At 39.9% G+C, this 16,923-nt stretch overlaps 1 protein-coding gene across 1 annotated transcript; it reads left to right on the top strand.

The window, feature by feature from the left end:
• Positions 1–1,653: 1,653 nt before the first annotated feature.
• On the top strand, positions 1,654–16,923 carry LOC133367322 (vomeronasal type-2 receptor 26-like). Its single transcript, XM_061591423.1, has 7 exons — positions 1,654–1,873; positions 6,271–6,446; positions 8,287–9,126; positions 10,172–10,396; positions 13,294–13,420; positions 13,926–14,838; positions 16,863–16,923. Exons 1-7 carry the CDS (start codon positions 1,654–1,656, stop codon positions 16,921–16,923), a joined length of 2,562 nt encoding a protein of 853 aa, XP_061447407.1.

The following is a 16,923-nucleotide window of genomic DNA, read 5'->3' as shown; positions in this document are numbered from 1 at the left end:
CCATCCACCCTGCCACTCCCCTGGTGTTCATGCTGGCATAAATTACACCAGCCTCAACTCAACTGGCAGAGCCAGGATGAGCAAATTAAGCTAGTTTATCTCCAGATGAGCTGGGATGAGCATGTTACTGTGTCATAGCCTGGCTGAGCTGGGATGTAGCCGGCTGAGCCAGAGATCTATCAGTTCCTAACTTGTTTATCCCAGTGGATCATGGGTTTGTATTGTTCCCTTAGAGTGATTAATGTTCTCTATTGGTCAGACAACATGCATTTCAGTTTTCGGCCAAACAAACTTTTCTGTATTGGCTTTTTTGGCTTATTTTTTGTATTACACTCATTTTTAGAACTTTTTATCTTTAATTTGGGACTAAAATTCTGCCATCTGTCTTGAAGAATAGTCTCTAATGACATTACAGCAAAAAAATGGGAGAGAAAAGATTGCAGATTCCTTCCCAACCTCAAGATTTGTAAATGTATTTCCATTTTTATTTCAATATTTATTTCTTTGTTTCTTTGTATAAATAAGTTATAAAGTGCTTACTATTTTTAAAAAATGCTAAGCAACATAAAAAATATAAATAAAAGAAAAATATAAATAAAACCTGAAAAAATGCTATTGTATAAGGATATAAAAACAGGAATTCAGGGAGTTCAAAACAAATTGGCCACATCTGCACTACACATTAAAAGCAGTATCATATCATTTAAACAGTCATGGCTTCCACTCCAGAATTCTGGGAACTGCAGTTTGCTAAGGGAGCTGAGAGATATTAGGAGATCCCTATTCCCCTCACAGAGCTACGGAGCACCCTCGGAAGAAGGATTGATTGTTAAACCACTCAGAGAATTACAGCTCTTGGGGGGGCATGGATAGGGGTCTCCTAACTACTTTCAGCTCTCTTAACAAACTACAGCTCCCAGGAATCTTTGGAGGAAGCCATGACTGTTTAGAATAGTATAATACTGATTGAAATGTATGGTGCAGATTTGGCCAAAACAGGGTCTGATCTTACGGGTCAGGAAAAGCCTAGGCAAAATCCATAATGAGCTATAGATTGTTCCTGGCCTTTTTAACACTGAGGAAACCAGTTAGGAATAGAAAGCTTGGCTGTAAGTTCTACAGAGACACAACAGAGATTGTACATTCTTGAAGCTGTGTGTGTGTATATGTGTGTATATGTGTGTGTGACTCTGTGTGTGTGTGTGTGTGTGTGTGTGTGTGTCTGGTAGGCCTTTGTATTCAGTGCCACTTTCTAACATTCTTCCTCTGCTGGACAAGACTTTGGCTGAGGTGTGATAAACATATTTTCTTTTGCCATGTCACTGAAAATGTACAACTTGGAGCAGTTGAATTATCTCTTCTGTAATTATCAACTAAATCATAATTAGTTACAGTTCTCCTTGTGCCTGGGGAATTCTAGTGCCCACTGGCACAACTAAGACTGGATGATGCTATTAATATACCCAGGGCCATTAAAAGCTTGGTTATTAACATTCTGTTAGTGTGGTCATTATGCTGCATCAGCGTTGCTTCAGTTTCGGCTTTGTATCAGCTGAGTGAGCAGCCATTCCAGTGGAGTTTTTCTACAGGAACTTTTCTACTGAGAGACACTGAAATGACAGTGTGTTCTCTAAGATGAAGTGTTTCCTCAGGATGGTACTATTTGTGGTTTTGGTATTAGGTTTGCTGCCTCAGACAGTGTGCAATGTTACTATTACTCAGTGTTCTATCAGGGACCCTCTTCCTATTCTTCACAAATATTATCACTCAGGAGACGTCATCATTGCTGCCATTATGTCTCAGGTCTATATATTCTCAAATACACCAAGCTTCAAAAAGCATCCATCTCATGGACCTTCTGATGATCATATGTAAGCAAGAACTACATGATGCATTTGTAATTATTACAGTCCCACTTAACCATCATCTACATTGTTACCATCACCATCACCTTTTCTAGTATTACTTCTACCACCATTCATTCATTCATTCATTCATTCATTCATTCATTCATTCATTCATTTGGTAACATGAGGCTTTTACTAGTATAAGATGTCATCTTTATGTCCAACAACTAGGATAATATATATATGTAGCAAGAGGAAAGTTTTGAATTGACTGGTCAGGTCTCAATAAATATGTATATAACTCACTTTTCACTCACTCACTCACTCACTCACTCATTCATTCAATCAATCAATGATTCATACATTCTATAGGCTTCTACTAGTATAAGTTGTCGCCATTATATCCAACAACTAGGACCAGATATATTTATAGCAAGATGATATTTTTGAACTGACTGGTCCGGTCTCAATATATATGTATATAACTCACTTTTCACTGAAAGGTCTTGACCTATTAATGCAAAGCATAGAGTGATAGCTCCATATGTACATGAAAGAGAGGCCATCCATGGCCTGAGGGCTACAAGATAAAAGGCCCTCTCATGTTCCACTGTCCATCCAACCTCACAGGGTGGCAACAATCTGTTGGCGCGTGCGTGTGTAGGTCAGACAATGAGTTCAAAAGCCGTATAGAACAGGAATAAAGACAGGCCAGGCAAGTTTCATGTAAGAGTCTTTACTAGGCAAAGACATTAGACACGTCCGTCTCCATTGGCATTCCTTCCCCCACACTCGAGTTCCAGCCTGTTCCCACCTTATCACACTTCTAGCAAGCAACACTGACCTTGATTGTCTGGAACTCTGTTCTCACAGTTTGACCCTTCTGCTTCAGGTTTCTCTCTCTCTACTAAAAACATCCTTGTCTGTGAGTCTCACAACCTACGTCACTGTCCAACAGCCCCCACCTGAGACTTACAGACTACAAAGTTTCATGTTACAATTATTACATTTCTACAACATTAACTTTTCATTACAAATACATTTCAATACATGGTTTTTGTTCATACAGTTTACATTTACAGTTTCAGTTCAGTTCAGTTTCTCTTTATTCTTTATTTACACAAGTTTCACAGATTCATGTTTGTTCACTTTTATTTGATGATACATTTACATTTCATTCTTCAACACAAAACTTCCACATTAGATCCATTGTTTCTTTATCTATAGGCCCCTCTTTTTCCCATTCTAATGGAATTTCATCTGTTTCATTATTCTGTTGTGTAACATTAAATGCAAATCTCTGAGGAGGTTGACCCTTCGTTTTTCTCTCTGATTTCCTGACATTATTTATTTCCATTTCTTCTTCACTCTCTATTTTACTTGGACCAGCACCACTAGTACTTTGCATTTCTACATCATGTGTTGTCATGTCTTCACTTCTTAGTCTTTTAACAGTACGTTTGCCACTATGAATTAAATCTGTTAATGCAGTCTTTAAAGGAATTTGCTGCCCGAAAGGAATATCCGCAGCTTCCTGTTTGCTTTCACTATCAAGTATCACTGTTTGACTGTCTCTCCAAGGTTTATCTATCACTTTTATGTTTCTGCTTAACACCACTTGTTGTTTCTCAGGCAACCAAACTCTGTAATATGAATTCTGAAATCCTAAAATGCGTCCTGCTTGTGCTCTTGAGTGTTTTGCTACATGTACCCAGCATTTTGCCCCAAAACGTTCTATGTGTTTCACCCTGGGTTTTCGTCCAGTCAGTTTCTCATAGGGAGACATGCCTATTGTTCTGTGCATTAGGCGGTTCTGAATATAAACAGTGTACAGAATACATTCACCCCAATAAGATTGATTCATGTCTGCATCTGCTAGCATTGCTCTCATGGAATCCTGCAACGACCGGTTCCTCCTCTCTGCCGAACCATTGGAGGCAGGACTGAAAGGAGCTGTTAAACTTTGAATTATTCCCTTCTTTTCCAAATATGATTGAAATGAATTACTGGTAAATTCACCACCTCTATCTGATCTGATATTTCTGATAACAACCCCATGTTGTGTTTCTGTTCTCTGTATGAATGCCTTTAATTTCTCTTCTGCATCACTTTTCTTTTTCAATAAGAACACATGTGTAAATCTGGAAAAATCATCCACAATCACTAAATAAAACCTTGCTCCACCTTTTGAGCACTGAAAAGGTCCAGCTAAATCCACGTGTATAAGCTGATATGGTTCTGTAGTTGTGCTTTCACAGCTCTTATTTACTGGATTCACAGTCATTTTTGTTTTATAACATACCTCACACTCATCCACATGCTCACAGTGTGTTAATTTCAAATCTTGACTATATTTTGGGGTGTTTTGTATCTTTGGGAAATCTGCATGTGCTAATTTTCTGTGCCATTCATGGACACAATTCTCATGTTTCTTTTTATTTACTGCTATCCAAGCACACATGTGTGTATCAAGCTTGCACTCAACCATAAACATTTTGTTCTGTAATTTCCCTTGCATGCATATTTCACCATCTTTTCTCACAAAACATCTATCCCCTTCAAATGTAACTTTACAACCTATTTGAGCCAATTTTCTCACTGATAGAATGTTATATTTTAAACCAGAAATCAATAATACATCTGTTAAAATTCCCAAATTACCCATCTTCAGCGTTCCTCTAGCAGTTGCGTTCTGTGTCGATCCGTCAGCCAGATAAAGCTTCTCCTGCGTCGGCTTTGAAGTGAAAAATAAACTAGAGTCTGTTATCAGGCAATTAGACGCTCCGCTGTCAAGAAGCCATTTATAGTTAATGAGTTTATTGCTCTTCTTAGATACAAAGTTCACGCTTGCTCTTTGACTTTCAAAGTCTCTGTAATTCCTCTTCTGTAAACATTGTCTCTGTATATGCCCACGTGCTCCACAAAAATAACAAGTTTTAGTCTCTTCCCTGCTTCTTTGATTTCTTTGTTGTACAGACACAGTCTTAGTTATAGTCTCTTTTAATTCCATTTTCTTGTTCTCTTGTCTCCTATTCCACTTTTGTCGAAGTTTCTGTTCCACAAAATCCAAATTTAGACTCCCGTCAGGCTGGCTTTCAAGACCAGATACCAGCACGTCCCATTTTTGATCAAATGAAGATAACAGGAGATAAACCATTTGCAGGTCATCATGATGAACTCCTCGATCTCTTAGCTCTGCTATTAATCTTCGAAATTCAGCCAAATGCTCTTCCATAGTCACATCATCTGTAAAACGCATCTGATATAGCTTCTGTGCTAAACACAGCCTGCTTCCCACAGTTTGCTGTACATGTGCAGCTCTTAACTTCTCCCACATCTGATTAGCCGTCGGCTCATTACTCACCAGCAACAGTTGTGAATCTGATAGCCCCAGAGTAATAAAAGCCTTCGCTTTCTCGTCTTTCTTCAGCCACGCTGCTGAAGGAGCTGCCGGAGGGGTTTTTTCCACGACATCATTTAAATCCTCTTTGATCAGAACTGCTCTCATTCTCCACTTCCAGCTGGAGTACTTTACAGCAGTCAGTCTCTCCATCGGCATACCAGATAATAGATTTACAGCCATTTTGCCCACTCTTACTTGCCTCTCACTTGCACTTTGTTTCTCTCTGCAACAACGCCACTTCACCAGCTCTCGAACCCGCTACCACACCTGTTAATCTGGGCCCATAACCCCTGTTGGCGCATGCGTGTGTAGGTCAGACATGGTATGAGTTCAAAAGCCGTATAGAACAGGAATAAAGACAGGCCAGGCAAGTTTCATGTAAGAGTCTTTACTAGGCAAAGACATTAGACACGTCCGTCTCCATTGGCATTCCTTCCCCCACACTCGAGTTCCAGCCTGTTCCCACCTTATCACACTTCTAGCAAGCAACACTGACCTTGATTGTCTGGAACTCTGTTCTCACAGTTTAACCCTTCTGCTTCAGGTTTCTCTCTCTCTACTAAAAACATCCTTGTCTGTGAGTCTCACAACCTACGTCACTGTCCAACACAATCATCTATTGGGAGTGAGCAATCATTTATTCTTCATTTGCAATCCAGAAATATATATTGCTTATCTGACAAAACAGGGTTGTATTCAATGCTAGTCCCTTTCAGGATAGACACATTGAAAATTATAGACATGACTAGCTTATGCCATTCATTTCAATGAGTCTACTCTGAGTAAAGCTTACTTGGATACAACCGATACATATTATTTCTGTTTCATTCTAGTAGATGTTGGTTTCTGGGAGGGAGGTGGGGGAAGAGATACACTGTTATGCAGTATGAAGCTTTCATTGCAGGCTAATGACTCAGTTCTACCAGCACATCCTGGCCTTGGTATTTGCTGTCAGCCAAATCAATGAAAACTCTCAAATCTTACCCAATGTCACCCTGGGCTTCCACATCTATGATGGCCATTTCAGTGCAAGTTCGATCTATCTTGCCTCAATGGAACTTCTCTCTAGACGGGGCAGACTCATCTTGAACTACAAGTGTGACATTGAGGACACTCCAGTAGCAGTCATTGGGGGACCTAACGCTGAATTCTGTTTCCATATGGCAACAGTACTGGATATCTACAAGATGCCACAAGTAAGATGTGTGAATGAAGCTTCAGGGATTAGGGAATCCCCACACACACATATTTATATATTCAAACACATTCTATTCTCTATGGTAGGTGAACTGCCATAGCATAGTGGTAGAGCACATGCTTTACATGCAGAAGGTCTCAGGTTCAACTGCTCCAGTGAGGGCTGGGAAAGGCTCTTGTCTGAAACCCAGGCAGTCACTGTGAGTCATTCATGACAACATTGAGCTAGATGTGCAAATTGTCTGACTTGGCATAAAGCAACTCCCTATGCAATTCCTGTGAAGTATGTGAAGTAGTTCAAACCTGGCACACTTTCTCTGCTTGACTTTGCTCAATGTTTGATACAAATATTTTTGATTTTTTCAATGATCTCCAAATCCATTCAAGATTCAAACTTAAAATGATGTGGAAGGAGTTGTGCTATGGACCGCTGTTCTGTAACAAGAACTATCTGTTCTTAATTGGTTTTCCTGTCATTTCTAGTCAAGAATGAGCTCAATCAAATGACACATTTGGGGTACAGGTTATTGCTCCAAATATCCCTGAAAGGGCATATGCTTCTTAAAATATTCTCACATAGACAGCAAAGCAGGAGTAATATTTTTGTAGGAATGGGGAAGAAATTTGGTTTGGAAAATAAGAAATCCAAATGTAGAAATGGGGGGTAGCAATAGTAATTCAGAATTTAGAGTGCAGATGCAAAGAATGGCATACATTCACTTAACAAGACTTTTTCAATCAGTACCCTGTCATTAGAGGGTTTATAAATTGAATTGCACCTGTAAAATAAAATGAGCTGCTGGAGTAATGATCTAACCACTTGGTAAAGCTATGTGTCTTTCTGTGATGTTCTCTGTTCTCTACATTAACGGAGGCTTCTAGGAGGTAGCAAAGAGGGCAGCTTTTTATATTATGGTAGCAGGCACTTTTAATTCTTCCTTTTATGTCTTCCCTTGGATGTGCCTCTGGTTGGAGTGATCCATTAACGTATGCACCATCCCAATTCTCAGAAGGGATGGGCCTAAATCCATGCAATCACATTTCCAAGAGGATTTGAATGGCAAATCCTTACAAAAATTAGGATCCTCCTCCGAAATCTGCTTCAAAACTATGTATCCAGCCACTCACAGCCTGAATGGTTAGTGTGAAGGGTTCCTTGTCGTTGTGAGCTTCTGACTTTTTAAAAAATATATGGTTCCCCCTGGAAGTGACAGAATATCATCATATAATATCATTCCATAATTCCCAGAAGGACTAGGTCTATGTGCACATACTATCCACTCAGGCTGGTGCAGTTTTAAAGCTATTTTTGAAGGGGAGGAGTATAGAATGGAGACAGTGTTTAACCTTTAGACCATCTTGAAATAAAATCTGATGGTATTTAGATTCTGAAGTGGACCACTGATACAGTCTGGCTCGTGATCCAGCCTCTTTGGTTCTGGTTAGTCTACTTTGGAATCTGAATATGGTGGATTTCTCCAAGTAATTTCCATCACCTAGATGAGGCATAAGCACCATACTAGAAAACCATATAAGAATATAGGTCTTATTTCTTTTCATGTTCCCAAGGCCCAATGATTTAATGCCTCCTGTCCTGGAGTGCCAAAAAGTTCCACTGCTTTTTCTACTAGTGTTACCATTACTGCATATTTAATAAGTTTAGCATCATTTATATTATCATTCCCACATGAAAAAATATAATATCAGTACATTAACATAAAGGGGGGAAATGGATTCTTCTGGTTTATAAGTAATAAATTAATAAAAATTGAAAGCTGGATTTGAATTTGATATCTGCACTGGTATAACTTGCATTCTTTAAATCATTATTATCTTTAGCTCATCTATGGCACTTTTCCTGTATTCTATGCTACTTTCTTCCACTGGATGTTCCCAGATGTGGCTCACCAAAAAAATGGGATTCTTCAGTTGCTTCTGCATTTCAGGTGGTTGTGGATTGGGTTGATTTCTCAAGGGAGTGTGTACTTTGAACAAAGTATTATTTCCATGTTTTCCCAGAATGGTATTTGCCTTGATTTTATTGAAAGATTTCCAAAGCTAACCTTTTCCAATGAGTTCAGTAAAATGGTGGAGGAAGGTTTTCAAACAGTCATCACTGTTATGGGAAGTACTGCCAATGTTGTGGTTGTACATGGTGAAATTCATAGCATAATGGCCATGAGAATGCTACCCCAGGTTGCAGATATAGAGGATATATCAATGCATAGCAAAGCCAAAGTCTGGATTATGACAGCCCAGATGGACTTCACATCATATCCCTTTCAAAGAGGCTGGGACATAACTTTCCTTCATGGTGCTGTATCCTTTTCAATCCACTCAAAGGATCTTCCAGGATTCCAGAAATTTCTAAGGATGAGACACCCTACTTGGGAAAAAGAAGATGGCTTTGTCAGCGTTTTCTGGGAAGAGGCATTTAGGTGTTCTTTCCCCCGTCCTTCTTTAGACAAGAACTGCAAGGAATTCTGCACAGGGGAGGAGAAGTTGGAGACCCTTCCAGGGTCTGTCTTTGAAATGAGCATGACTGCCCACAGTTACAGTGCATACAGTGCAGTCTATACAGTGGCACATGCTTTGCATGCTCTGCATTCCTCCAGTTTCAAGAAAAGAACAACAGTGAATGGAGATAAATGGGAACTTCTGAACCTACAGTCATGGAAGGTAATGTCTTGATCAGATCAATGCAAAAGAACTTACTCTTTCTATGGATGCACAACAGGCATAAATAGACTTAGGCTGGAGTTTTGGTATCTAAGTGTTAGTTCCATGATACCTTGTGTTTTGCAGACAGTTCTTTGTCTTCTCCTTCCATGACCATATAATGCCTTCTCAAACATAGAGCAATAATAAGTGGAAATGGGTAGACATGAGGGGAGAACACAGAAAAAAGGCTTCAATGTAATATTTGTTTCAAAGCCTTGGGTAGGTGATAATGTTTGCTTAGAGTCTCTGAAAAGGAGTTTGCTTCAGTCCAAATCCATAGTAGGGCCTCATTTCTGTTTGTTTTCCAGATCTTCAGATGTTTCTTTCCCTATAATGGGGCAGTGAACAAATATCTATGGGTGTTGCAAATGTACAATTGTAAATTAAAATTAAAATTGTTCCTCCTTGTAGATCCCTAATAGCACCCCTTATTCAATCAGAGAGAAGGCACTGGTCCTTCACACTCTCTGTTTGAAAACAAAGAAACCCAACAGATCACTGTGGCTTTAAGCAATCAGAAAGGAAGCAGATGTTCCAGTGGTGGCAAGATCAGTTTGCCCCTTCCCAAAACAACTGCAACACTCTGGCAGCCTTGAGTTCCCGGTTAGTAGTTGCCAGTATGCATTATCTTTAGCTACATCAGTGGAATATTTCGAAAATGGGGGCTGGGGATGGTTATAAGCCAGGATCTGCTGCATCCAGAGTCAGTCTCATGTAGAGCAATGGTTGCCATTGGAAACAGTCTTCCTACCCACATTTTCCATTGCTGCAAGTGGTGAGGATGTGAATGTGTCAGTGGCTCCAGTGCTTCAAAGATCTCTGGCAGTTACTGAAGGGAGTTAGGATTGCTCTGTTTATAATTAAATGCTATTTTTATGACATTTTACTTCTCTTAAAACTATCCTCCATGAATAATTTAAAGGAGCTGTTAGTTGAAACACTATTGTCCTGTTGTAGATATGTACCTATTGCATATTCTCAAATGCTCCTTCCCCCAAATTAGCTCCACCAGTTTCTCAGAAGTGTCTCATTTAACAGTGGTGATGAAGATATTTCTTTTGATGAAAATGGGAGATTAGCATCTGGATTTGACATTGTCAACTGGGTCATATTCCCAAATGAGTCCTTTCTTCAGAAAAAAGTTGGAAGACTGGACCTGAATGCCCCCCTAGACAAGAGTCTCTCTCTTCAGGATGATGCTATTGTGTGGCCCAGAAGGTTCAACCAGGTAAGTTCTATGCCCATTTTATTCAATTATCTCCTCAATCTTCAAAAATAGGTTAAGGGAAACAGCTGCAGCACTGGGGGACTGGAGAAGACCTGCCCTGGGAGTGAGTACTTGAGGATATGTGTACTTGCTTGCTCACTCCTCTGGTTGGTGTCTCTTGAGACAGCTGAGGTCCAAGGTAAGTGCTGCAAAGACTGGGGACCCCTGCCCGACCCTGACTCCAGAGAGAGGCTGCAGCCAATCTTGCAACCTCTTGCATCAGTTTCTGGTTGGGTCAGGGGGCATAAAAGCCTGGCTACCCTTGGGCTACTGGTGTGCCACCGGCAGGGTTGCCACAATAAACTGTGTCTGAATCCTAGCAAAATGGGGACACTGTGGGATGGTGGTTCCCATTTTCAGATATTTGGTCAGTTGCCTGCTTTGCATGGGGTTGTACGCTTTCTGAAAGAGCAGATCCATAATCTGAGTGTGCTCCTGGATCCACCTTTGTCGCGAGAAGCCCAGGTGACCTCAGTGGCTAGGAGTGCCTTTTATCATCTTCTGCTGGTAAGACAGTTGTGGCTGTTTCTAGACCAGGATAGCCTGACCACTGTTGTCCATGCACTGGTACCGTCCAGGCTAGATTACTGTAATGCGCTCTATGTGGGGTTGCCCTTAAGGTTGGTCTGGAAGCTTCAGCTGGTGCAAAATGTGGCAGCAAGACTGATAACTGGGGTATCACCAACCTACTACCCCACTGCTCAAATAATTGCACTGGCTACCTATTAGTTACATTCAAAGTTGTGTTTTTGGTGTAAAAAGCCGTGTACAGATTGGGATCAGGATACCTGAAAGACTGTCTTACCCCTTATATACCCAGTCGATCACTATGCTCTGCAGGTAACAGCCTCCTGCAGATACCATCTTATTAGGAGGTCTGTTCCGCATAACATAGGAAATGGACCTTTAGTGTAGTGGAACCTACCCTTTGGAATTAACTCTCCTTAAATATGAGACAGGCACCATCTCTGTTAACTTTCGACACCTACTGAAAACCTTTTTATTATTATTAAATGTTTTTAAGTTGTTTTGTTGTAATACGTTTTTAAGGATGTTTTGTTGTAATGTATTTTAAACACTGTTTTTATGATGTTTTAGAGTACTTTTATTGCTTTTGTTTGCCACCCATGGTTTTTTTTAACATTACCTTTCAAGGAGAAGCATGATAGATGTGTATAAAATCATGCATGGTGTTAAGAATGTAGGCAGAGAAATGTTTTTCTCCCTCTCTCATAACACTTGAAGTTGGGGATATCCAATGAAGCCAAATGTTTTGAATACCAGTTGCTGAGAATCAGTAAGCGGGGGGAGTGTTGTTGAGCTCAGGGCCTTTCTGCATGCTTCCATAAGCGTCTGGCTGGTTACTGTGAGAAAATAATGTTGGACTAGATGGGTCATTGGCCTAATCCAGCAGATTCTTATGTTCCTTTGTTAATCAAACCTAGTGTAGCAGATTCTCTTCTCTGAATTTCCAAAGGTGATAATAATTATTGTGATATCCTACTCACCATACTAGAATTTTCTTTTCTATTTCATCTGACATATGCAAAGAGCAGGAGACTTTCCTCTCTTTGACTCACTCACACATTTGACATGACCTTGCACCAAAACAAAGCAATGAACCAGAAACAATTGGCTGCTATTTTGTGGTGCAGGTGTATGATACATGTTGTTACAAATCTTCATGTGGTATGGATTCCCCCCGCATTCCTTATCATTTTCTACATATTTTTGGCCATTATTGGGTAACAGTCATGTTTGGTAGTCTCCTGCAGCATACTAAAGTAGCGGGCAAGATGCTATTTAATGCCATATTATAGATGTCACTACTCTGGAAGTGTGAGCATATCATTTCTGATTGGTAGAAGCTAATTTTGGTGTGTATACTCTAGTACATTATTTTCTTCTGCACTGTATATTTAGCCTGTTATTGGTATAAGGATATCTGGGACAGCGTTCTGTGCCCAAATGAAACTTTGGCTATCTCATTAAAGACACTGTATGTGTCATTTGTGATGGTCTAGAGAAGTGATCTACAATCTTGGGGCCACAGATGTTGTTGTACTACAACTCCCGTCATCCCCAGTCAGCTTAGCTAATTGTTAGGGGTGATGGGAGTTGTAGCTCAATAATATCTGGGGACCCAAGTTTGAAGAACACTACCCTAGATGATAGTTTGGGGTATATACCCAGTTAACTAGTTCCTTTTACATATTTTCACTATTAATGACATCATTACTTTTATTATTACTAAATACAGTATATCACATTATTATATGGAAACAACCAAACGTGTATACTTTACGTGGTTATTTTGGATGTATGTGTCATTGTTCATGAGACAGATGCTATAGGAGGAAAAGCAGTAGCCATTTTGGAAAATGGCTTCAACAGACTCATGCCCATCTCTCCATGATGTCCCATTCTATACTATGTCTTCTCTGTCACCCAATTACATAGAACATTCTGTCAAGAATGGCTTCGCTATGAATGTCTGCTAAAGGAACAGTATTTGTACCTCCCTAACAACTGAATATATTTAAAATAAATAAAACAGTGGACTAAGCTTTATCACAGCAGAAATATATGATTCCTTTATGGCAACAGTATGGAAAGTGGTTGTCATAGACTTTATCAATGGGCCAAGAGCACACTCTCTGTGGTTAATCTTAAGATCTTATATATTTGACCAGTTTCAAATCTTCAAGACCACAACTTAACTGGTAGGTGGTAGCATAAAAAGTGCTCTCTGAAAATAATGTCATCGTTCCACAATAAAGTGGTAAATTTCATATTATAGATAGGTCAGTATGCAGATTTGCAAATTCTTATTTTTATTCTTATTAATTTATGGATAGGCACAGCCCGTGTCTATGTGTAATGAGAACTGCCATTCAGGTTATAGTCGGACCAAGAAAGAAGGGAAGCCATTTTGCTGCTATGATTGCCTCCCATGTCCAGAAGGGAAGATTTCCAACCAGAAAGGTAGTATATATTATTTATAAACCATTTAAGTTATGATCCAGTAGGTATACATTAGGAACACATTTTCTTAATGTTGAAATATGATTGACATTATCTGGCATACAAGATAATATTCTGATTTTACCACTGATGCCTGTGTGTTCTTTTATATAGCACCTAACGTGACAGTGTGTGTGTATGTGTGTGTGTGTGTGTATGTTTTAAGTGGACTGACAAATTCTGGAGGTAGTGATAAACTTGTTTGTTAGAAAATACATATTTTCTCCAGGGAAAGAAAATATCTTCATGGCTAGATATTAATTTCTCTTCTTTATATTGCAAACAATTGGACTTAGATCATACCTGAATTTGGCTTCTATTACATAGGATGACTTGAGACCGCTATAGATATGTCTTTTGGATATTGACCAAGCAGCCATCACCCAGAGCTTTCTAATTTTTCAACTTTGTTCCAGGCACAATACAGGGGGTTTCCATGTCATTGAGCCCATCTTTTCTTTTTCAGACATGGACAACTGTTTTGAATGTCCTGGAGATCAGTATGCAAACAATGACCATGATGGGTGTATTCAAAAAGTTTTAACCTTCTTGTCTTATGAAGAACCTTTGGGCATTATTTTGACCACTTCAGCTCTATCATTTTCTGTAATCACAGCCTTGGTGTTTGGAATCTTCATTAAGCACAAGGAGACTCCTATAGTCAAAGCCAATAACCGGAACCTCACCTACACACTCCTCATCTCCCTCCTGTTTTCCTTCCTTTGTGCTTTGCTATTTATTGGCCAGCCGGAGATAGTCACATGCCTCCTTCGACAAACTGCTTTTGCTATGATCTTCTCAGTGGCAGTCTCTTGCATACTGGCCAAAACCACGATTGTGGTTCTCGCTTTCATGGCGACCAAGCCAGGCTCCAGCATAAGGAGATGGGTGGGTAAGCGATTGTCCAACTCCATTGTTCTTTCATGCTCTCTTATTCAAGCCACAATTTGTATAGTGTGGCTGGCAATTTCTCCACCATTCCCAGACTTTGATATGCACTCAGTGACTGAAAAAATGATACTAGAATGCAATGAAGGTTCAACCATCATGTTTTATTGTGTCCTTGGATTTATGGGTCTCTTGGCCATCATCAGCTTCACTGTGGCTTTCCTAGCTAGGAAGTTGCCTGATAGTTTTAACGAAGCCAAGTTTATCACCTTCAGCATGTTGCTTTTTTGCAATGTGTGGCTGTCCTTTGTTCCCACCTACCTAAGTACGAAGGGGAAATCCATGGTGGCAGTAGAGATCTTCTCCATCTTGGCCTCCAGCTCTGGGCTACTGGTCTGCATCTTTTCCCCCAAATGCTATGTCATTTTGCTGAGGCCTGAGTTGAATAGCAGGGAGCAGCTAATAAAAAAGGGGGGAATCAAGTGTAACAGGTAAAGATAAATTAATCTATCATTAAATCCCATTCAGTTGCTTGCCATTACTGTTTTCCAGATCATTGTCTCAGCTAAGTATGGATTACTTAAGATGGTGGAGCAATTCAGAACAGTGTGGTTCAGAAACAAATATCCCAAAGTTTAGAAAACAGCAGACCAGTACAACCTGTGTTCCATTCAATTTGACCTAGCTCATAGTATTTCAGTACCTGCTTCCTAAAGCCTGGTTAATAATCTCTCAGCCTACCACCATTTATTCACACATCCCATATAGCACTCATTGTGATTGATCTCCCCTGTGAAATGGGAAGAGTGTCATGGAGTATTGTGTGGAGGTATTTGCCAGCTATATTGGCTACACCTGTAATGCTTGGCCATTACTGAATTGTTATGATCAGAAACAAAGGATACAATGTTATGTTGTGAAGATCAACATAAGCAGAGACCTGCTGGATAAGGCCAAAGTCCTCCCTAGTCCAGAATTTTGTTCTCACTGAGTCTGGACAAGGAGGAGTAACTGGGCCTATAAATGTAATTGCTGATATCTTCCACATCAGTCCTGCCTGCGACCAACCCATCTACCATGAAGTTCTTTGAGCAAGGAGAAGACTTGTGGGGAGAGTTTGGAGAGAGCTGCCTCAGACACAATATTTTTAGGGTGCTAAAATAAAATAAGAAAGGCTTTTAAAAGAATTGCTGGAATTTCTCCTTCCTGTGAGTGTGTTGACATCAATAGCAGTTACATACGCAAAGACTATGAATGCATGGAATGATAGCTATAGTTGGATGAGATATAATTGACAGAGGAACAAAACTGGGGGAATCTATAAAAATTTTCTTGACAGATAAATCAAGAACTCACACTTTCTAATCAAAAAAATATGATTCACCTAACATCACTGCCTATCAGATTTTATATTAATCCTCAATAGCCTACAGGGCTACATTCAAGGTTTTGGTTTTGGTGTAAAAAGCCCTACACAGCTCGGGACCAGGATACCTGAAAGATTGTCTTACCCCTTATATACCCAGTTGATCACTATGTACTGCAAGTGAGGGCCTCCTGCAGATGCCATCTTATCAGCAGGTCCGTTCTGCACAACGGAGGAAGTGGACATTGAGTGTAGTGGTGATGGAGAATGTGTTCTCCTTCTATTAGGATCTTTTGCTGGGGGTCCTTAAAAAAATAATTCTAAGAGACAGGCTTGGAGCAAAAAGGTAGGCCTTTATTGTACAAGTATATGTAGGGTCAGCCTCCCAGAAAATCTGGAGAGGACTGCACTGAGGCATTGTGTGTAAGGTCTTTTATAGTTACAGCATGTGACAGTAGTTAACAAATCTCAGGAGTTCCTGCCCACATAACATCACAGCTCCTCCTTCTTGAAATCGTTCCAAACCAATCAGAAAGCATTAGGTAACTCCAGTGCTAATTCCAAAATCATGTCCATCTCATTAATGTGACCATTGTCCTGCTGTCTTTCAAGACTAATAAATTTTGGGGCTAGTTGGAACAGTTACTATTGTGAATATGCTTTCATGCATACCTGGTACAGCCATTGTTTCATTGTTTCTGATGGGTCACGCTGACTCAGGTATGCTTGGAGATATTTGAACAGGTTCCTTGAGTTACGTTTGCCTCAATTTAGGGTACTTGGGAATGTATGAGCACCCCCAGTTCTATTCCTTTGCCACAGGGGTTCTTATGTCCTTATACTTTCTCAGGAATCCCATTCCTAACATGAAAATATGCATAACTATAGAGAAAGGATTTTAATTAAGGCACAGGGCTACATTTAGGACCACACAGTCCATGAAAGGGTTCTAAAAGCCAGCCCCTGTCTCTCAGTCTCAGAGACATAGAGAATAGAAAGGGCAAGCTACTTTTACTACCTTTTTTCCCCATGAAAAACACACTTTCTGATGCTGTATTATAACACACTGGATTAGTTTAAAACCATTATAAAATCTCACTGTTTGTCTCATTATAACTTTTAATACTTGGTTCATAATTTTTCCCCTAGGTGGAGTTCTTGGTCTACACAAGAAACCTATATCTTTGGATCAAAACCAGTATCATGTTAA

This window comes from Rhineura floridana, chromosome 11, assembly GCF_030035675.1.
Source record: "Rhineura floridana isolate rRhiFlo1 chromosome 11, rRhiFlo1.hap2, whole genome shotgun sequence".
Taxonomy (NCBI): domain Eukaryota; kingdom Metazoa; phylum Chordata; class Lepidosauria; order Squamata; family Rhineuridae; genus Rhineura; species Rhineura floridana.
This window is presented reverse-complemented; position numbering and strand designations above follow the sequence as displayed.